The sequence below is a fragment of the Mesoplodon densirostris genome, chromosome 10 (genome assembly GCF_025265405.1).
Source record: "Mesoplodon densirostris isolate mMesDen1 chromosome 10, mMesDen1 primary haplotype, whole genome shotgun sequence".
In the NCBI taxonomy this organism is placed as follows: Eukaryota; Metazoa; Chordata; class Mammalia; order Artiodactyla; family Ziphiidae; genus Mesoplodon; species Mesoplodon densirostris.
The window spans coordinates 61,191,030-61,212,464 of NC_082670.1; the positions used below are offsets into that span (position 1 = coordinate 61,191,030).

Sequence of the window (21,435 nt, forward strand, 5' to 3'; positions counted from 1 at the left end):
ACATGGGGAAAAAGGAACTCTCAGGGAAGCTCAGTTGGAAAACTCAGAACTATGGAAGCTTATTTGTCTGTGAGGCATATATACTCTGAGGGGCATTTATCTACATGGACCATCCTCTGTGCATTAGAAATGAGTATTGGTGGGAATAAACTCCTAGAGGATTTAGCTGAGGTGGCAGGAGGAAGAGGGCTCTGGGCACAGTTTGGGGGCCACATCCGTGTCCCAGGGGCTGCTCTACCTTGGGTCAGGGACGCTGTTCCCACTGTCACAAGCCGAAAGTCATCCAGGGAGCAGCCATCCTTGTGCCGCCATCAAGGTCACTCTCCACGCTTCCTCCTGGAAGCTTGTTCCCGGACCTGGGAAGCTAATCACACAGAGAGGCAGCCTGTGAGAGACCCCCAGCTTCCCCTCCTCCAGCGGCCCTCTCGTGTTTGTTGTGTTGCTGGGCGGACTCCCTGCAGAGAACTGAGGTATAAATTTTGTGGTCAGCGCGGATTGTCTTTAGTAGGAAGCAGGGAGCAGCAGCTGGACCCGTCCTGCCTTTGTCAGCACGCAGCCTGGCTCATTAGCTCTAACAAAGAGAAGTGGTTTGGGGCTCTTTAAAAAAAAAAAAAAAGAAAAAAAGAAACAACCATGATTACACGTTTCCAGACTCCTAATATGTATGTGATAAGGTTTGTGATTTTAAAGGAAGAAAAATCCTTTAACGCCAGGTTCTCTCCAGGGCCTAGGTCTGGACAGAGCGGGCATTGTGTGGGTGAACTACAGGAGGAAGTCAGAAACAAGTCTGGGCAAGGGAATCGCTTTTCTTTGGCCCAGATTGGTGTTATTTCTGCTGGATGCATTGTGAGATCAGGGTCTAAAGTTCTTCCATAGCACTCTGTAACTCATTCCTCTTTCTTGAGTTTACCATGAAAAGTGTTGATTTTAAGATCCTCGTGTGCCTTTCTCAATTTGAGAGCCCTCCAGGCATGTCACGGCGGCCCCTGTGATCTTTCTCCTGCCATCAGGACACCGCATGTAAACCTGGTGAAGTGGAGGTTTCCCAAGGCTCCTGGTTTTCATTTAGAGTTATTAGCATCGAGCAGACTTATCTTCCTGGCTTTATGGCCTAATGGCCTGCAGATGTCTGTGGGATAACTTAAGCCTGCATCGCCACCCCCAAAAGGACCACCCCTTCACTCTTCCCTGCTTGTCTTAGCCACAGCATACCTTAGAAATGCAAACCCAGGGCAAGCTGCTGCTCGCGTCATTGGACCTCAGAGCTGAGATGGTCTGCTTCAAGATGTGACTTTTAAGACACATGCAGATGCATATCCGTGTTTCCTTAGAGCCATCGGGGATGTGTGGCTCTGGCTGTTATCAAGAAACACTTCTTCAGTGTTTCCCTACAGTGTTCTGATTTGTGCTTTGATGCTTGCACATTTCCTGTTGGAGGGTTTCACTGAGGTGGCAGGCAGAGGGCTATTTGCAGTTATTGGCCGCTGCAGGGTGGGGGAGTCCCTGCTGTCTCCATCTGTAAACCCTGTAGGAACACCTCCTCCCCATACTTGTGACTTCTTTGCAGGATGACTCAGTGAGGAAAAGGATAAGGCAAGAAAGTCCCAAGTGAGCCACGACTATGTGTAAACCTGGTTCTGACATGGAGGTTGCTGTGTGGCATGAAAACAAAGCATTTCGCTTACCATCTACATCGAGGGCCTTGAGAGGGCAGCCTCCCCAGGGAGACTGATTAGAGAAAGGGAAGAAAGAACAGGTCAGATCCCAGAACATGGCACTTTTCTGATTCAGGAAGTTTGATATCTTTGTGAGGAACTGTGCCACACAAGCATGGATGTGTGACAAAGGCTGGTTGTACAATGAATATTCTTGGACCAACACAGCATGTTGTCGTGTTAGCATCTGTTGAACTTAATGATGGAGGAGAGGTAAGTACAGGTGCTCGTGTGCCCTGTGGCAGAGGAGCTGTCAGTGCTGAATGGTCGGTTGAAGGCTGCCTTTTAGGAAGAAGGGTGGCTTCAGCTAATTTTTTGGATTTCCTACAGTTTGTAGAAGGTTCAGGACCATGGAGTTCTAGATGTACTAGGTAGAGCTGTTTCATCCTGTCTGTGATGCTCAGGAGCCTGTAGATCTTTTGGTTGGCTTGATGGAGAGCTGTCGTGCTAATTTCTGTCTACCTAGGGAACAGATGACGTGTGCCTCTTAGGAGTGTTCCACGTTTAGTACATGTTTGGGTAGAGAGATATAAGGACAATATGTTCTTAGAATTTCAGCCAGCTATACCTGTATAAACACAAAAGAGAACCTCCCTTAGAAATGGAAGTTAACCTTGATCCATTTGGAACTTCAACACATCAAAACACTAACACACTCATCTAGGTGGCTTTTTCATTAGCACTGAGCTTAGAAAAAAATTTAAATGGTGACATTTGACTAAGGCAAGTAATAATAAAGGAGTGCGTGGTCTTCAACTGCCTGCTAAAGCCCCCCCACCCCCTGCCCCGATAAAATTCGGACTATGATTTTTTTCTTTGAACAACTTCAAGACCAGGTATCCTAGGGAAGCTGCCCTAAAACAGTCACTGGTTCTTATTTGTGACCATGCTCCTTCTGGTGACTCCATCTCTCTATTATCTGTTTCAGAAACTTTCTGGGCGGAAGATAAGTCCGGTCCTGCGGATGTTTGGTCAGTCCATATCAGGAGGCATTGATATGGATGGAAATGGCTATCCCGGTAAGCTATTTTTCTTTAAAAGCATATGAGATAAGCAAAGATAACCAGCCTGGTAAGCATGATCACAGATGTGACCTGGATTTAGGATTAGGAAAATTCATACAGTAGAATAGGGTATTTTGCTTGGTGTTTGACTTTTAAGATGAAAGTAGTCTTAAATTTTATTTTTCAGTTTTAAAATGTTCTACTCCAAAGGGTTTAAGCACCAGGAAGGTGGATTTTTGCAGTGATTTCTGTGGCAAGTCTTTCTGCTAAAGACCAAAAGCACTCCCCACATTTAAAATGATAACTAGTGAAGCCTCATGTTTGCCTTGATATTTGAGCATATTTGGAGGCGTCTTCCTCTCGAGAATGAAGAAGTCACTGAGCAAACCCCCACCCCCGCTGTGAGATGAGTATTGAGAGAAACACTTGGAGCAGGAAGAAAACCATGTCATATGTCATCTCCCTGACGGACAAAACAGACCTTCACCATTCAAGGCTGGCTGGCTTGTCTTCAGGGTTAATTAATGCCTTGTGGTGACTGAGACTGATTGAAGAAAAATGTACGATTTCAAACCCCAATCCCAAGTGATACCTGGTGTAGGTAAAATTGGGCAATGGAGTAATGGTTCCTTTGCTGCCTGAAGGGGATGGAGTAGGTGAGGTGAGGAAACAAAGAGAAGAATTTGGAAAAACCCCAAATCATCATGGAATTCAGAAGAAATGTCCCTGAAACTCTAGGTCATCTTGCTATCTTGAAAAAGTGTTTCTTTGCATTTAAAATGCCTCAGAAGGATCTGTGAAAATGAATGCAATCTTGTACGAGTCTTTTTAGGTTTGAGAAAGCAGTTCTTGTTCTGGGCAATTTGTAGCCATCCCTAAATAATACCTACCATTGGTTTAGCACTCTAATATATGCAGAATGCTTCCCCGTGCAATGTACATCATATAGTTACCCCATAGGTAGCTAAAGATGGGGGTGTCTCCCCAGTTTACAGACAAGGATACTGAGCCTCAGAGAACTAAGGGCACCAGAGACCACATCATTGTGGACGGGGACCCAGGCTGCTTCTCTGTAGTTGCATGGTGAGCAGGTATGGTCACACTTCACGACGGATGTGGATTTCTTATCTTGCATTTTTCCTAAAAGAAATGGCAAGTGCGTCAGGTTCTTTTATTTTCAAATATCCAGGCAATTTAAAAAGGCTATTAGAAAATAGCAAAATTAACAAGCATACCCAAGTGCAGAAATTTTAGCAGCCCTGCAATCCACAGATATGCTCTTTGTGTTTCCTTAATGAGGACGTCGTATAGATGTAGGGATTCAGATGCTTGGTTCTGTGAAGTAGTCATGGGAACCACAGGGCTGAGAGGTTTATATTTGAGGAGAGGAAAGGCAGAGAGCTGTTGGATAAATGCATACTTCCTAAATTAAATTTTTTAGGAATAAACATTACCAGCTAACACTTGTCTTGATTTATAGTTTGCCAAGTATTTTCATGAGTTTTCTGATTTTAATATCTGATTTAACATATTTAATAAATATATTGAACAAGTGTTTAATAAATATATTCTGATTTAAATATTATGAAATATTGTCAACATTTGAAGAAGACAGTGGGGATAATTATCTCCATTGTGCAGACAAGGACACAGAGAGACTCCGGGGTCACATAGAGTGACGGGTGGAACGGAGATGATTCACATGTTCTACAGAACTTAGAGCTTTTCCCAAGAGTCATTTAATTCCAAGTGTCCCCCTCTCTGATTCCCTGATGTCCAAAAGAAATATAATGTGAGCCACTTACATAATTTAAAATATTCTAGTAACCACTAAAAAGATAAAAAGAAACAGGTGAAATTAATTTTCATAATGTTAATTTAGCCCAATGTATCTAACACATTATCATCTCAACATACAATCAGTATAAAAATTATTAATGAGATCGTTAACGTTTTTTGGTACCAGGTCTTTAAAATTGTTTCCTGTCTTACACATACAGCACATCTCAGTGCAGACCAGCACGTTTTGGGGTCTCAGCAGCAACATCTGGTGATTGACTGCCATACGGGGCAGTGTGGCTCTAACTCCTACAAAGTCATTTCAGAGCCCAGGGGGGCCCCCTGACCTTGAGGCTGGCCTCCATTGCCGTGGAGCCCCTTGACAGCGGGTGGGTGAAATGGGCTTCAGCAAGTTTCTGAATCTGTAAACTTGTGGTTTTCAGATGTAACTATTGGAGCTTTCATGTCGGACAGTGTGGTTCTCCTAAGGTGAGATGCTTCTCTCTTTCCTCTTGGCTCTTCGTGGGTGAGGGATGGAATTTGGTGGGGGAGGGGGGCCCAGGGGAGTTACTCATCATTAGTCAGCAGTCACTCTGCCCTGTTCCTTGCAGGCAGAGGTGCTTGGTGAGTGCGAATGCTGCCTTTGTTTTTTCATTCTTGTTATCCTGTATCCCAGGGTTTCCAGCTGGTGGGCCTTGAGTGGTTTACGTGTGTGAGAGGACAGCATCCTCTTGGATGCTAGAAGCTCCTCTAGGAGCTTCTAGGAAGAGTTGGAGTTTTTGCCTTTTGCCGTGAACAGTCTCTCCCATAGATGTGCTCTACACATGGTATCATTTCCTATGGGCGCCATGACACTGCTCTATCCCATCTCTTCATCCCTGCACCCTTCATCCCGGCTCTCCCACCTTGTAGTCCCCAGCCCCCCAGGGCCTGGGAGCCTCCTGCCCCCTCATTCTTTGGTGGCAACAGAGGGTGAGGGACATGAGCTCAGGCCCAGTCCTCGCTGTGAAGCCCATGCAGTCTGCATCTCTCCTGCAAAGGCCAGCGGGCTGCCGGCCCACCCATGAACCCTCTCCAAGTATTTCTGTCTCTGTGACTCAGAGAAGGCAACATTACACTTTGGAGCGGGAGCCAACTCTTAGGTTTTGTTAACAACCTGATTTCAGAACTTTCTAAAATAGGCTAGTAGGATCTTAGAGCTGGAAGGGATCCCAGAGGCCATGGATTTCCACACCCTAGATTCCTCTCATTCAGCAGGGCCTTCCTCTGAGTCTCTACCACAGGACCACACAGCCTCCTCTAGAAGGACGTAGTGCCTAGGGTGGGGATTAGTAACTTCTGAGGGGACCAGTTCACCCACAGGTAATGAAAAATGTTAAATTGTTCAAGCTAGTTACTTTGCACACTTAACTGACAAATGCTAATTTCAAGCTTTGTCATATTGGCAGCAGTCAGAATTGTCTTTAAGAAAACCCATGTGTAACTTACTTTTTCAAGATGATGATCATAAAATTCCTGAGTCAGAAATGACTCTGCTACTCCAGGGATTATAATACTTCTAATATCAACCACTACTCATTTATTGAGCACCACAGTGGGCAGAGAATTGTGGGGAAACATAATATTTCAGGCATTGTCCATTCTACACCAAGGGGATTAGTTAAAGCAAGCCATAAATATATCATAAAACCTCAGCTATATAATGAAATATGTGATAGGTGCTATATGAACAGTACAGATAATAAATATTCTAAGGATTTAGAAAAGGTGATGAACAACACCCTAGGGATGCTCTAGACAGAGACTTGGATCATATTTTCTCATCAAGACACATAGCCTCAAGGGCCTTTGGCTTTCACGTTCTTTCTTTCCTAAAAGTTGGCTTAACATGGCCTATCATGTTGGAAATGAAATGAATAAATTTAATATGACATCCCCCCCCCGACAAATGTTAAATTGTTAAAGAGGCAGAATAGCCTTAAGGTTAAGGGTGTAAACTCTGGGGCCAGGTGGTCTGGGTTCAAACCCTAACTCTGCCCTTACAAGGTGAGTTTCCTGGGCAAGTCTGGTAACCTCTGCTTCAGGATTGTCATCTGTTAAAAAGGCAATAATGGTACTTACCTCACTGGATATCATAAGTTCTTATGAGAGCTCAGTGAGCTAGAACAGTGCCTGGTTTAAGTGCTCAATAAATGTTAGCAATTCTGACATCAGTTGGGTTTAATTTGCCTGCCTCCAAGTCTGCTTCTTGGTCCCCTATCTTCCATATAACAGCCCTTCAGCATTTGAAGGTGGCGGCTGTGTCCCTCGGGTGGTGACTTCAGTAAGATGGGCCCTTTAATTACTCCCCACGGGACTGGGTTTCTACTTTATCACCGTTCTTCTGGGTTGGTAGTTTTTCAGGTGGAACAGCTTTCATAGCTCCAGATGGTTGTGGTTGGACTTGTGAAGCCAGGGCTCTGGCTGGTGGCCTCACAAAGTCATTTTCCCTCTCCTCACTCTTCTGAGCAGCGTTCCCTGGCTTCTCAGGATTCCCCTTGAATAAAACCTGTTCCCTCACTTCTCTTAGTGGAAACCAGGCCCTCTCCAAACTGGGAGCTTCTAGCACAAAAGGCACATCTCACGGGCTCTGCTTTTTCATCATCTTGTATTTTACAAGCTTGTAGCTGTGAGCTCTAACCCAGAGGGGCTTGTCTCCTTCTGTCCTCTGATGTGAGGGACAGCCCTCCCCAGGGGTTTGCTCACACATGGGTGTAAACATAAAGCGAGGCAGTGGCACGTGGATGGGAGACCACAGACCCCAGCCTGGGATGGAGGGTTGAATCGGACGAGGTGAACTCTAACGGGGCCAGATGTAGAGTCCATGGAAGAGAACGCCTGGAAGCACTCCCAGGGAGGGGAGGCTTTAGGAGCAGGGCCAAGAGTACCGGCTTGGACGGGGAGGTCCACGGAAGGCCGTGACAGCCACTGCAGGGGTGCGTAGGGGTGCCGAGCTCACCGTATCCCATTCCCTCATTCATTCTGCTCTGTGCATTGACCTGTTAAGACATGAAGTAGCTCCCTGGAGTAATGGATGGCTTTGGGGATATCCCAGTTAGTGGTCTAACACTTTCACCAGGGTGCGGGCTCATTATGTGTCCCCGCCCCCATCTCTGCCCTGCAAGCAACACGACCCCACAGAAGGCCAGGGTCACTGGAGCAACACCACGTCAGAAAGTATTCTGACTGGTTTTATTATTTACCTGGAAGTTAAATATCAGGATCAAATCAAATATCAGAATTTGAACTATCCGAGAAGCATCAGAAAGAAGTATTCCATGGAAAAAGAAGATGTGGTATATATATATATATATACAATGGAATATTACTCAGCTATAAGAAAGAATGAAATAATGCCGTTTGCAGCAACATGGATAAACCTAGAGATGATCATACTAAGTGAAGTAAGCCAGGCAGAGAAAGACAAATACCATATCTCACTTATAGGTGGAATCTAAAAAAAATGATACAAGTGAACTTATTTACAAAACAGAAATAGAATCACAGACATAGAAAACAAATTTCTGGTTACCAAAGGGGAAAGGTGGGGGGAGGGATAAATTAGGAGTTTGGGACTAACATATACACACTACTATACATAAAATAGATAAACAACAAGGTCCTACTGTATAGCACAGGGACCTATACTCAATATCGTATAATAATCTATAAGGGAAAAGAATCTGAAAAAGAATAGATATATGTATATGTGTAAATGAATCCCTTTGCTGTACACCTGAAACTCGCACAACATTGTAAATCAACTATATTTCAATTAAAAAAGAAGTATTCCAGCCACCAGCTTCTTTAAAGTCTCAAGCACATTTGCGGTGCTGTCTTTGGGTGCCCCTTTGCTTTCATCTCAGACTGTGAAACGCAGTCTCCCGCCCCTCAGGGGTGTGGGTTGGCCAAGCTCTGCCCTCGGGAAGTTTGTTCTCTGGGATTAGCTCGAGAGGTCAGGCCTGGTGTTAGGGTGATAGGCGCCTGGTGTTAATGCCATTGAAGATCAAAGGAAGTGATCAGAGAGGCTTATGAAAGATTTCTGGGCTTCTCCTGGTCCAAAAACAATACTTGGAGTTGAAACAAAAAGGCTTGAGGGAACTGATCTGATGGATGTTAGAGATGTGCTTGTGAAGGTCCTGGTCTGTCATTTCAAAGGGCTGTTTTTTTTTTTTTTTTTTTTTTTAAACAATGGCTCATGGAGGTCCTTTTGTCTGTACCACTCACTTCTGCTTCCTGCTCACCTCACCTTCCTCTGCCAGGCTCTGCCAGGAGAAGAGGCGTCCTCCCCACGAGGGGGCCCTGGGGTGATAGGAGGGCCTGGGCTGCTTCTGTGCAGTGACTGGCAGGACACATGGGCAGCTGGGGCTCTCACAGGGTGGATGCCCTGTTTTGTGAAACTTTGGCTCCTTCTGTGGTTTTCAATCCCTTGGCCTGGAGAGGAGGTTTCACCCATTTAACAAGGTTTTTTTTTTTTTTTTTTTTTTTTCTTTTTGTGGTATGCGGGCCTCTCACTGTTGTGGCCTCTCCCGTTGCGGAGCACAGGCTCCGGACGCGCAGGCCCAGCGGCCATGGCTCACGGGCCCAGCCGCTCCGCGGCACATGGGATCCTCCCAGATCGGGGCACGAACCCGTATCCCCTGCATCGGCAGGCGGACTCTCAACCACTGCGCCACCAGGGAGGCCCTAACAAGGTTTTTTGTTTGTTTGTTTGTTTTAATTTTTATTGGACTATAGTTGATTTACAGTGTTGTGTTAGTTTCAGGTGTACAGCAAAGTGAATCAGTTTTACATATACATATATCCACTCTTTTTAAGATTCTTTTCCCATATAGGCCATTACAGAGTATTGAGTAGAGTTCCCTGTGCTATACAGTAGGTCCTTATTAGTTATCTATTTTATATATAGTAGTGTGTATATGTCAATCCCAATCTCCCAATTTATCCCTCCCATCCTTTCCCCCCTGGTAACCGTATGTTTGTTTTCTACATCTGTGATTCTATTTCTGTTTTGTAAGTAAGTTCATATAACAAGCGTTTTTGAACACTTACTCTCCTGGGAATATCAGGATGAACTCACCAGGATTCCCACCCCCCTCGGAGGGCCTACAGGGTGGGTGGGGCGGGTTTGGACATGGACAGTGACCTTAGTAGGTGAGGTGAGGTGTGAACACAGTGCCGGGAACACAGAGAAAGAAGACATCCAAGTGCCAGGGGTGCTAAGGAACACTCGAGCATTTTCTAAGAATGAATCCAGGAGGAAGTTGGAAAACCGGCTATTGGATTTCTTCCAGGCAGCGCTATTGCCTGACTGCCGTTAGACCTACAGCTGTATCTGCTCTGGGATCCTGCAGTTCCTTTCTACCTGTCACAGCTGTTCCTGTCTTGACCCACGTCTCAAGGCAGTGCTGGCAGTAGTGAAATCCTCTAACCCCATCTGGGCCATGCAGCTCCTCGCTTCCTTTTTTCTCTGAGGTTTTCCTTAACGCTTTCTTTTCTCAGAGTTGGTGTTGGTCCTGGTTCCCATCTGTCTTCTCCCCGTGGATGCTCTTTGTGGGATCACTGAACACAAGTGAGGTCATTGTTCTCAAGCTGCTAATGCCCCGTAATCTTGTTATGTCACCCCAGTGGCGTGAAGGCTGGGGCTCCTTGGAGGTAAAAGGGTCTTTTTGTGAGGCCTAGAGGGGAGAAGGTTAAGCCATAGCTTAGGTGAACCGTCCCTCAGCAGATGTTTGCAACAAGAGAAGAATGGTGTGATTCACTCTCTGCTTCTGTTGGGGAGCCCCCGGGGAGTCCCCAGAAGGCCAGCAATGATGGATGGAGTCCATCCATCAGGCCCTGGGGGGTGATCCCTGTCGGTGAGAGGAGTGTGGTTGTTTATTGGGTTTCACTTGGTCCCACGACCAGGCAGGTTGATTTCTTCAGCTCTAAAGTGCTTTGGTGTTACCAGCTGGGACTCCATTCATCGAGGTCTTTTAGAAAAATACTTAATGAATTGATGGGAGTAAATGAAGAGAGTAGGTTTGACCCACTGGATGGGACTTTGCAGTTCATGCTTATAATGGCAGTAAATGCTTTGGGGAATTCCTGCTTGTGTATCTATTTCTTGAGTCACAGCATCCCCTATAGGGATGCCTCTTAAATCTATTCCTATCTTCCTAATATAATGGAAATCAGAACTTTACTGGTGAAATTTTAAATAATCTCTCAACATCTGGTGGTTCATTTACGGCTTCAAGCAGATAGATGTGTTTTGTTAACAACTAACTTGCCTTCATTATTGGGAAGATAACCATTCATTTATTGGGAAATAAGCTGAGAAACCGGAGAAAAGGATTTGCAGAGCACCCTGGCCATTCTCTCTTGGGCTATTTCACACTTTAATTAGAGGCTGGTCTGAAGCCCTGGGATTTGTCCTGTTGGTTTAGTTCTCATTTGCTTCTGAGTGCTGCTCTTCACCGTCACTAAGTCGCCTTCCTCTTGACCTGTAGGGCGAGACCCGTCATCACGGTGGATGTCTCCATCTTCCTCCCCACCTCCATCAACATCACGGCACCCCAGTGTCACGATGGCCAGCAGCCTGTGAACTGCCTGAATGTCACCGCCTGCTTTAGCTTCCACGGCAAGCACGTTCCGGGAGAAATAGGTAAAGAGCCACCGAGTTAGGGCTCAGCATAACCATCTTAGCTGGAGTGGGCATGTGGGGTCGTGGGCAGCCAGGGAATGTTTCTGGGGTTCCCTCCTGCTGGGCATCACAGCTGGTTTTGTAGGCAGCAGGCCCATAGGCTAGATGCCCTTTCCCCTGAGGTTCCCCCTCTTCTTTTCTTACCATTGTTTTTCCAATTCATTGCAACCTCTAGCTCTCAGACAAATAATATTTGACTCTAAGCATCCTTTCTCCAAATGTCCATGGACCAGACTGAAACCTCACTGGGCCACGGGTGGGATAGGTGGTGGGGCTTGTGGAAATGCAGTGAATAGCCTGGCCCTTCTGGAACATTCCATGCAGTTAGAAAAAAGAAGTGGTGGGACTTTGGAGGCTCTCCCTTGAGCTTGCAACACCAGTCAGATGTCAGGGGCTTGTGTTCTTTACTGTGGAATCAGAGACCGAGGATGGGTGGTGGGATAGGATTGCTGAGTTTTCCAAAGGCTCGGGCTTCCAAAAGGTGGGGAAGCTGCTTTGTTAGCTTCAGATGTTGGAGAAGGGGCAGGCGAACCCTGGCCAGTGCCAGCTGTCCCTGCCGTTTCTCTGACTGGGAGAGGGCGACTTGCTGGCCCAGCTCCAGAGACTGGGCCAAGCCCTGGAACAAGATAGGATCAGTGTGGATTAGAATTCAAAGTGTGTGATCACCTGAAGGAAATGAATCTGGAGCAACTGTGCAGATTAAGAGGTCTTTTGTTTTAACTTGAAAGACATTGAATAATAGAAAGTAGAGTTCCAGGAAAATGGAAAAAACAAAACAAAACACAATAAACGCCACCACCATTCGGGACCTGGACTCACTGAATTTCTTAGACAGTTTTTGTGTCTTGAGTGTCTCCCCTCCCTACTCACTGTGTAGCCGTTGGACCAGCAGTATCAGCATCTCCTGGGAGCTTGTTAGAAATGCAGAATCGGAGCCCCTGATCTGAACCTCTGAACCAGAAACTGCATTTAGCAAGATCCCCACAAGATGCTGGTACACATTTAAGTTTGAGAAGCTCTGCTCTGGAGCGCATGTCTGTGGGCGCCCGGACACGCAGAGCTCACGTGCACACACTATTCCATTTCTCCGCTGCACCTTGAATGCTCTACCTTATTTAACAATATGCTAATCCTTCTAGGCTGTTTCATTGGCATTTCTCTTGATCTTCAGATGGATTGAATAAGCTCGACAATGAAACCTTGTGTTTTTTTTATATGGATTTTTGAAAAAGAACTTAGAAATTTCAAAACTGAATGTAAATTTACTGTGAACTTGGGACTTGGTTAGTGAGAGAGGACTAACAAACTTTTTTGTGTGCAACCCAATGAGAAAAAGATACTTGGTCCGGATCATACAGGTCTCGGTGAAGCCAAGAGTTGAATTCTGGTCTGATGATACTATTGCTTTCCAAACTATTGCTTTCCAAAAATGATTTCCCACCACCTCCCTAATTGTTTAAGGCACCACAGTCCCTAGGAAAAAAATGTTCTGATGGTCTTGGGACTCATATATTTTCTGCTTAGTTAGATGGTGTGTCCTTTATCAATACTAACTTGTGGTGTAGTTGAACTCCATTAAAAAACATTTTAAAAGAATTGTTGAGTTGACGATTACTTCTGTTGTGTTTAAAAATAAGCAGAACTACTCTACAACTCTAAGAAAAGCAAGCAATTAATAGTTCATGTGTGTGTTCATTTGACAAATATTTACCGTTCGCCTGCACGGGCCAGCCGTGTCCTCACAGAGTTTTTAATGGGAATTGAAGGAGTTTCTGTTTTGATCCTGAAGCTGCATACACAGTTTTCAGACTCATTAACTACATCACTGTGGTGGTGGAAATGGAGGTAAGTTGGTAGAGCAGGAATAGAGGAGAAGAAACCAAGATGCAAGTTTTGAGCAAGGGTGATTTCAGAGCATATGAGATCAGTGGGAGAGCAAACTCTGATTTGTAGGTTCAGGGGCTGAGCCAGGAGGAGATGTGGGTTTCTCCTCATGCTGCCCCCCACAAGTGGATCCTTCTGGAACCCCAGTCATTGACCCCAGTCACTGGGGCCCCTTTCATTGACCCCAGTCATTGGGGCCCCTTTCATTGACCTCCAGGCAGAATTATAATTAAGGTCCAGGCTAGCAATGGCCCTTCAGTGCTGGGGTATGATGGAAGAGACAGGCTGTTGGATGACATCCAATATTGCCTTCATGGGCAGCAACCTGGCTAATGTCCACCTTAGGGTGTGGGACGTTGAGCAGGAGCACCTGCCCCAGTGCAGGTTACTTCCTTACCCTCCATCTGCCACATAGGTTCACTGATGAAATTAGACATCCCTTGACAGTCTAAGGGGATGTTTGCCCACATATATTTAAGATTCAGGTGTGAAGAGGATGATAACTGGAGACTTTGGGTATTTGTAGGGCAAAGCAGGAAATTTTCTATCCCCAGCATTTTCTGTCTCTTCCCCTGCCATTCAGGGAAATGAGCTATATCTCAGTCTTCGCAGTAAAGGGAGAAATGTAGAAATCTGCCTTAAAATAAGCTGGCAGGGGAATACAGAGAGTTTGAGGAGGGAATGATGGGAAGTCATGATGGTGTGATGAGGAATCAGGTGGAGGCAAAGTAGCCAGGTGGATCCAGATGTGGGTGGAGTGCAGCATAGAAGTAGCCCCGTGGTTCTGTACCACCGGGAAGATCAGATCCCCCGTTTCCATATCCAGGAAGGATGGGAGCATCTTCAGCACACAGACATCCTCCTCTCTCCTCCAGGCCCAGCAGCCAGTGCTGGCCAGCTCAGTGTCATCGCTCAGGCCTCTGCGTTGGGAGCCCAGGGCTGGAACTCCAGTTACGAGCCTTCCTTGCTCTCACTGCTGGCAGCTGCACAAGAGCATGTTAGTGGTGGTTTTGGCATGGCGTGCTTGGCAAGTGGGCATCTTCCAGGCACCTCTCAGTGTCTGCATATCCAGAGCTGAGTCTGTCAGCAGAACGGCTGCATTTGGGCAAGACAGCCTGGGCAGTGCAGTAAAGAGGCGCCGGTTGCGTGCTAGGTACTTCTGAACAGTTGTCAGAAGTGGCATATATCTGCTGGCATCTTCAGCTGCGGGACCACCCTCGGGATGTCTCGGGCAGCCATAAGCGGTTGACGTTACAGTCATCTCTTTGGTTTTTTCTCTCCCTTGGGACCTGATGGGGCTGAAGCATACACACAGAGAAGGGACTCCTTTTGCCTCTTCATTTTCTGCGTTGGTAATGGAAAAACCAAAGCTCCCACTTGGTCACAGGACATTCAGTGCCAGCTGATGACCCAAGCCACTAGAGGGGCTGCTGTGGCTTCTGGCAATGCTGTGGGAACTGCAGAGGTTCTTTACGGGGGTGACTCTGCCTTGGCGCCAGTGACAGCTTGGCAGGGTCCATTCAGGAAGATGGAAACCACACCAGTTATTTTAACAGAGGGCGTTTAACGTTTGGAATCAGTTAAGCAGGTCATGGAGGACCCGGAAGTAACTGCAGGAAGCAGCCACCACTTCTGGGTCTGCACCAGGGATCTCAAAGGTGGTTCCCAGACCGGCCGCCACAGCAGTACATGGAATCTTGTTAGACATGTGAATTCTGCCTGATTCGGAAACTGAGGGTGGGGCCCAGCAAAACGTGTTTTAAAGGAATTTTTTTAATATATATAAATTTATTTATTTATTTATTTACTGGCCGAGTTTGGTCTTTGTTGCTGCGTGTGGCTTTCTCTAGTTGTGGTGAGCGGGGGCTACTCTTTGTTGCGGTGCGCGGGCTTCTCATTGCAGTGGCTTCTCTTGTTGTGGAGCACAGTCTCTAGGCGTGCAGGCTTCAGCAGTTGTGGCTCACGGGCTTTAGAGCGCAGGCTCAGTAGTTGTGGCTCACGGACTTTGTTGCTCTGTGGCGTGTGGGATCTTCCCGGACCAGGGCTCGAACCCATGTCCCCTGCCTTAGCAGGCGGATTCTTAACCACTGTACCACCAGGGAAGCCCGAGCAGCTTCTTAAATCTGTCACAGGGAGTCGCTGAAACTCCTGTTGGCTTATTCAATCAACAGATAGTTATTAGGTTCTGAAAGGTGCCAGACTCTGTGCCCAGCGTTGGGCACAGAGCATGGAACAGGCCAGGCAAGGTCCTTGCCCCCATGGAGTGTGTGTGGCCAGCCCTGTGCTCCGTCCTGGGGTGCAGACACCGTGCCCAACTCAGCCCCCAGAACACATTTATAACAGATTTCATCAAGCCATTTAAAACAAGAGTTTGGCTCATCTCAAGTCTTATTAATCTTCATTCTTGGCCTGGGGAGCAGCGTGTGGCTCCTGGGAGCCTCCTGGCTGTCATAAGCAAGGCAGGTGAAGGCCACGCCTGAGAGGCCTCTGCCCCTTACCCGCGGGCTGGGCCTGTACCTACTTGCCGGCCAGGCTGAAACCTAAATGCACTTGTCAGTCCTTGGAGGCTGAGACTCAAGCTGGCAATTCTGCACTCTCCCCGGAGCACTAAATAGAAACCAGCCAGGGCTGAGCCCTAAGTGGTTGTGTTCTGTGCTCTGACCCAGCTCCCTCATGTCGCTGTGGCTCTCGTATATCCTGGCAAAGCTGTGAGTGAGCAGGGGGCCTGCCCTACCCCTGGACAAGCAGTAGAGCCCAGGTCCTGAGAAATGGCACCAAGGTCATGCAAGCCAGTGGCAGAAATAAGTCTGACACCAGCAAGCTTTCCCCAGACCCTTCCTCTGGTCCTAGGGGTGCATTTCTACTCCAGAGAGCATTTGCACACAGAGAACATTCCCTGAGCTCCTTCCGGTCTCTTGAGAAGCATGGAGATGGGATGATGAGGCAAATTCATGTTCTATGAGGAGGGGGGGAACCTATTCTAATTACCACCTCATTCCTTTGGGGGAGGGTGAGAAAAGTTAGGTAAGTGGAAATAGCCTTTTTTCCCGTCTCCTGGAAAACTCCGAGGGAAGCTCAGAGTAAGTCGAAGGAGGATTTATTAGTAGAATTTCACAGCTGAAATCATGTTCTGATGGAGAATGGGAATGAATCAAAACTCTCTGGGAGCGACCAGAGCCGTGCTGATGCAAGACAGCTGGCTCGATGCTGGCCCGGGCCGGTGTGGGGGGCCCTGGGGAACCAGCTGGGGGGCAGGGAAAGGAGGAGGCTGGAAGCATGACTCTGGGCTGATCAGCTTTTCCATCAAGATGACATCATTCGACATGGCAGGGACACAAGCTGCCAGAAGGAGAGCTGAGGATGTGAAGTGCGCTGTTGGAGCAGGCCCTAATCAGAACCAGCACCTCCCCGGCCCCCGGCTGACTGGGCTGGGGGCGGCCGCTAGCAACTCCACCAGCCTGTTGCTCCCACGGGGTGGGCCGCTGAGCCAAAGGGGCTGTCAGGCTGCTTCTCCGGCATCTCCTCTGCTTCTTAGGCGGGGCTCCCTTTTAGACACACTTGGGGTGGGGGCTGATCAAAACTGTTAGCAGCGAGCTCAGGGATTTAGGGTGGTCCACACTTCTTGCCACTCCGGCAGCTACCTCCTCACTCAGGCTGGGTTTCCCATCATGGGTCTCTGGTTTTGTTCTAGAAGAGAGATTTTGCTAAGGTGCTGACTTCTTTTTGTGTAATTTAAAATGCCAAAATAAATTTTAAATCAAGGAGAAGCACTGAGTAGGCAGTTCAAAAGGGGAAATGTTTCCAAAATGATTGCACTTGGTGAATTGGGTAATTTGGTCTGTCTGATTGTATACTTTCTTGTTTTAGAAATATCTGGTAGGTGAGCGTGTTGGCATGTGTACGCTCTGCCCATAGCAGAGCAGCGGTTGTGGTCCTCAGCTTGGCGTTAGTAACTCAGCTGTTTCTCCCCTCCCTTGAGTTGCAAGAAGAATCTAGTTGGGCCAACAATTCTGCAGTGAGGTGGGGTTTTGGAGAACTAAGCTTGATGTTTGTAAAGTATCTGCACAGTTCTTGGCACATATGGAGGGTCGAATTCATTCTGTTTTCTGGACTTGCCACATTTTAATGCAGATTCTTGCAGAAGCAGAGCCTGTGTCAAGGATTTGAGTGCACATTGTTGATTCAGGAGGGGATCCCAGGAAACACCAGTAGGAAAGCAGGACCATGAGATAGGAAGGGAAGGCAGCTGTATTAGTCAGGTTTCACCAGAGAAACAGAACCAAGAGGGTGTGTGTATATGGATATTATAGCTCAGAGGCAGTCTGGAAGCAGTACTTCTTCTTTTCTGGGGGGGACCTTGGTCTTTATGTTTTAAGGCCCTCAACTGATTGGGCGAGGCCCAGCTGCATTCTGGAGGGTAATCTGCTTTATTCAAAGTCTACTGATTTAAATGTCAATCCCATCTAAAAGATACCTTCATCGTAACATCCTGATGGGTGTTTGACCAAATATCTGGATACCGTGGCTTAGTCAAGTTGACTAGAAACCATCACAGCAGCTGGATAGAGGGTGTGTTATTAAACAAGTTACCACTGTAACAGGGCGGCGGGAGCAGAATCCTGCTGGGGAAGTCTGGGAGCCAGTGTGGAACACACCTCATGGTTACCCCACCCAAAGGACCAGGGAGCTGGGGTCATGCTTTCCTGAGGGCTGCCCCAGGGGCTTTAGTCCTTGGTGCTCCTGGCCTGCCATGCCCATGGGTGGGTGCCGTGCCCACCAAAGCCCTTAGGAAAGGGAATGCAGGTGCCGGCAGTTGGAAGTTGGGCTGGACAGCAGGGAAATGGTAAAAGCCAAGAGGATGTGGGTGGGGCCCTCTTGCTGTCTGCTCTGTCTTCCTGTGTTCATTTCCACCCAGGCTTTCTCTGGGCTCAGCCATTCATTGCTGACGAGATGATTCAAACCCTCTGTTCTCTCCTTGGTCACCCTTCATGCCCACCCAGGGGAGGGTGGCCGTAGCTCTCTCACCTGGGAGGACGGCCAAGTGAGGGGCTGTAGCGGGGACCCCGCTCAGCAGCTGCTGCCACCACATTGGTTACCCCACCAAGGTCTTCTGGCTCATCTTCCAGCGACACCCATCTCCAGTCCTGATTCTGCTAAGTGGAACTTGGAAACTCACTTCATTTATGTTGTACATATTCTTTCTTATTGTTTGGCTGTTGCTCAGGGAAACTGTGATTAGGAGAAAGTAAATTAGCCAAAGTTCAGCTCCAGATCTCTATACTCATTTGATTCTGTTGTCTGTGCATTCCAAGAATGTGAGTTTTTTGTCTGATAATATAAAAAATGCACCAAGAACCAGTATGGTAGGAATAGCCCAACACTGGAGATGAGCAGAGTTCCAGATTCCGCTCTCTGGCCTGCAGCAAGTCTTGTTCCCTCTTGCGCCATCAGTTCCTCATCTGAAAAATGAGGGTCTTGATCTAGATGGTCCCTAGGCTTGCCCAAAAGGTTTGACATTCTACGAGTCTACCCCATTTCCTGCACTGTCACCATCAGAGTAGGTATGTAAATCTTGTACAGGTTCCCATTGTTTTCTCTGTCGAAGTACTTTCCCGTGTGCTTTCTTCTCTTCCCAAAAATATCTCCTGGGATCATCCAGGTCGCAGGTACCTCCTGGTGATCTAGCCTTGCCTTGGAAATCAGCTGTTTGCTGAAATAAACAAGCTGGGGCAAACCTGCCCTTGCTGACCAGGCATCTGCCAGCTTGGCCTGGCAACGTCCCTGAGATGGCAGAGGCCCAGGAAAACCATTAAATGCATCAAAAATATACCCTGTGGCAGCTACAGAATGCCAATCCAGGTCACTTTCCTCCTTCGTACCTCCCCTAGTGGCTGATCCCTTTGATGTTATTAAAAGCCAGAGCCATCCCCATGGCCCCAGCTTCACATACTCAAATGCCAGGAGGCATTAGGCTGATTTTTTTTGGGAGCAAGAGCCCAGCTTCTAGGAGGCTGGTGTGTGGAGCCAGGGCAGGGGCTGGGTCATCCGCTTTCCCACTGCTCAGCAGTCTCATCTGGTCATTTTCGGGACAGAAGCTCCTTTTCTCTCACTTTAAAAATACCACGTTCCCCTGAATCCACAAAGCAACTGAAAGATAGTGTTCCGTAGAAAAGTGTTATGGAGGGGCTGACCTCTGAATCAGGGTTCTGTGGTACAGAAAAGCAATGAAATGGGTCTGTTAATACCAAAGCCGTATTTACCTAATAAAACACATTGTCCCATACTTACTGACAGACTCTGAAATAATGGAGGCGAAACCCTTTGGGTTTATTTATCCAATGTGTGTTCTCTATTGTGACCATTTTTTAAAGTCCCACATTGTGTCACAGTAGGTTTTGCCATCTAGCATTACACCTTGAGGCACAAGGTGATGAGGTTTCCTTTTTGGGAATGCACCCCAGTACAGACCCCACAGTAGTCATGGTTTTGTTGAACCGATAGGCACCATAAAACTGGTCACTGTATGGCGGCCTGGGAATGAAGTTAGCTTCAGCCGCCCCTGTGTTTCCCTGAGTGAAATCTCCATGAGGGCAGGGGTTTGCCCTCGTTGTTCTTTGATGTGTCTCCCATGCCTGCACAGTGCCCAGCTCAGTGGACCACGGATGGCTATGGTCCAGTAGATGTAGCAGTTATAGAGCCCGACGCAACAGCTGTGCAATGAGTCAGAATTATTGGGTGATTCCTCCCTCATGTGGGGCCATGTCCTGTTTCTTTATGGGAGTCAGTATTCCACGCAGCCTTGGTGGTTTCAGCAGCTTCTTATAGTATTCCTTGTAATTGTCCTGCCTTTCAGGACACTAATTATGTTGGGTACAGCTAACCATTGATGTGTATATTGGTGGCTCAGATGATAACTCGTGAGGTTTAAATTGTGGGGAGCTGTGAAGTGTGATGCCCAGAGCATCCCCAGGAAGACAGGGCTGTCCCGGTGTCTCTGGATTCTGGGGGTGCCTGGCTGTATGTTTCTCTCTGAGATGGTGTTGATCAGGGCTGCCTGCCATCAATCCTCTGTGCAGCAGGGGGCTAGGTATTGTCTGAAGGGTGCTTGTGATCCTCTGAGGGGGTCTGGAGGGGGCCTTGTCACTGTGTCTATCCTCGCTGATGTTTTGACCTTATTCATTGGCAGGCCTGAATTACGTTCTGACAGCTGATATGGCCAAAAAAGAAAAGAGCCAGTTGCCCAGGGTCTACTTTGTGTTGCTGGGAGAGTCCGTGGGTCAGGTCTCAGAGAAGCTGCAGCTGGTCCATTTGGAGGTGACATGTCATCATTACGTGGCTCATGTGAAGGTCAGTTCTTTTTATCCTCAAACTTTGATCTCTACAGATGTTCATTTGGAACTGGTGGAAACTTTTATTGTACATTACATATGCTCTGACTTTCAAAATTTTATTTTACAAGGAGGAGAACATTTGTTTCTTCTTTTAAAGTTGGAGTTGGGCAGCTCTTTATTGATCTTACTGTGCTGGTCTTAGTCTCTGAGCGGGGTGATGGTGGGCCAGGAGACCAGCAGTGCTCTCTGGCCTTGCCTTGTTCTTTTGGGATGTTTTTTGTCCTCTCCCCTCTGTGAGGCTCAGTAGTCTTCTCAGAGGAGAGACACAGAAGCACATGCCTCTTGAGTCAGCAGTGGTGCTGGATCACACTGTGCCTGATACCTTTCTTGGTGATTCACTACATATTAGCTGATAGTCAAGGTTAAGGTGTTTTACAACTGGTTTGATTGTTCTCTCTTGATTACTTCCTGTTTATTTTAGGAGTGCATTTTATGGTCCCTTTCCCCCTCAATTAAATAAACTTTCAAAATGTTTTTCTTCTACTGAAGTTATTTGTTAAATACACTTTGCTGCTAATTCAGGAGGCCAGGCTTCAGTTAGTTACAGAGAGGCCCCTGTGTAGTAGTCAGGTCCTGTCAGGTTGGGAGTCTGGTGCCCATTGCTGCAGGAACAGCCAGCCACTGACCCCCAGGCAGAGACAGCAAAGGAGGTGGAAGGACCCCCATGACCCAAGCCACATGATGGGTAAGATGAATGTGGGTTTTGGAGTCACACAGACCTGGTTTGTGTCCAGTTGGATGAGAATTTTGACTTCTCTGTGTCTTAGTTTCTGCATCTCGAAAATAGTTACCTTAAAAGGTGGTTGTAGAATTAAACCTTACATGATGGTTATACTTCAAGGACCTCGCACGGAGTCTGCCACACAGCAGACACTCAGCGTTATTATTCGGTTGGACCATACGTAACTGCCAATATTCTAACATTCTTGACTTACAAA

General features: G+C 47.2%; 1 protein-coding gene across 1 annotated transcript in view; it reads left to right on the forward strand.

The window, feature by feature from the left end:
* The window catches only part of ITGA9 (integrin subunit alpha 9), a 363,172-nt gene that overhangs the window by 65,008 nt on the left and 276,729 nt on the right, over positions 1–21,435 (forward strand). The window contains exons 12-15 of the mRNA XM_060108991.1: positions 2,644–2,734; positions 4,942–4,987; positions 11,029–11,183; positions 20,293–20,453. Of these exons, the coding sequence (XP_059964974.1) occupies positions 2,644–2,734; positions 4,942–4,987; positions 11,029–11,183; positions 20,293–20,453 (453 nt within the window). The remainder of the gene's footprint in view (positions 1–2,643; positions 2,735–4,941; positions 4,988–11,028; positions 11,184–20,292; positions 20,454–21,435) is intronic.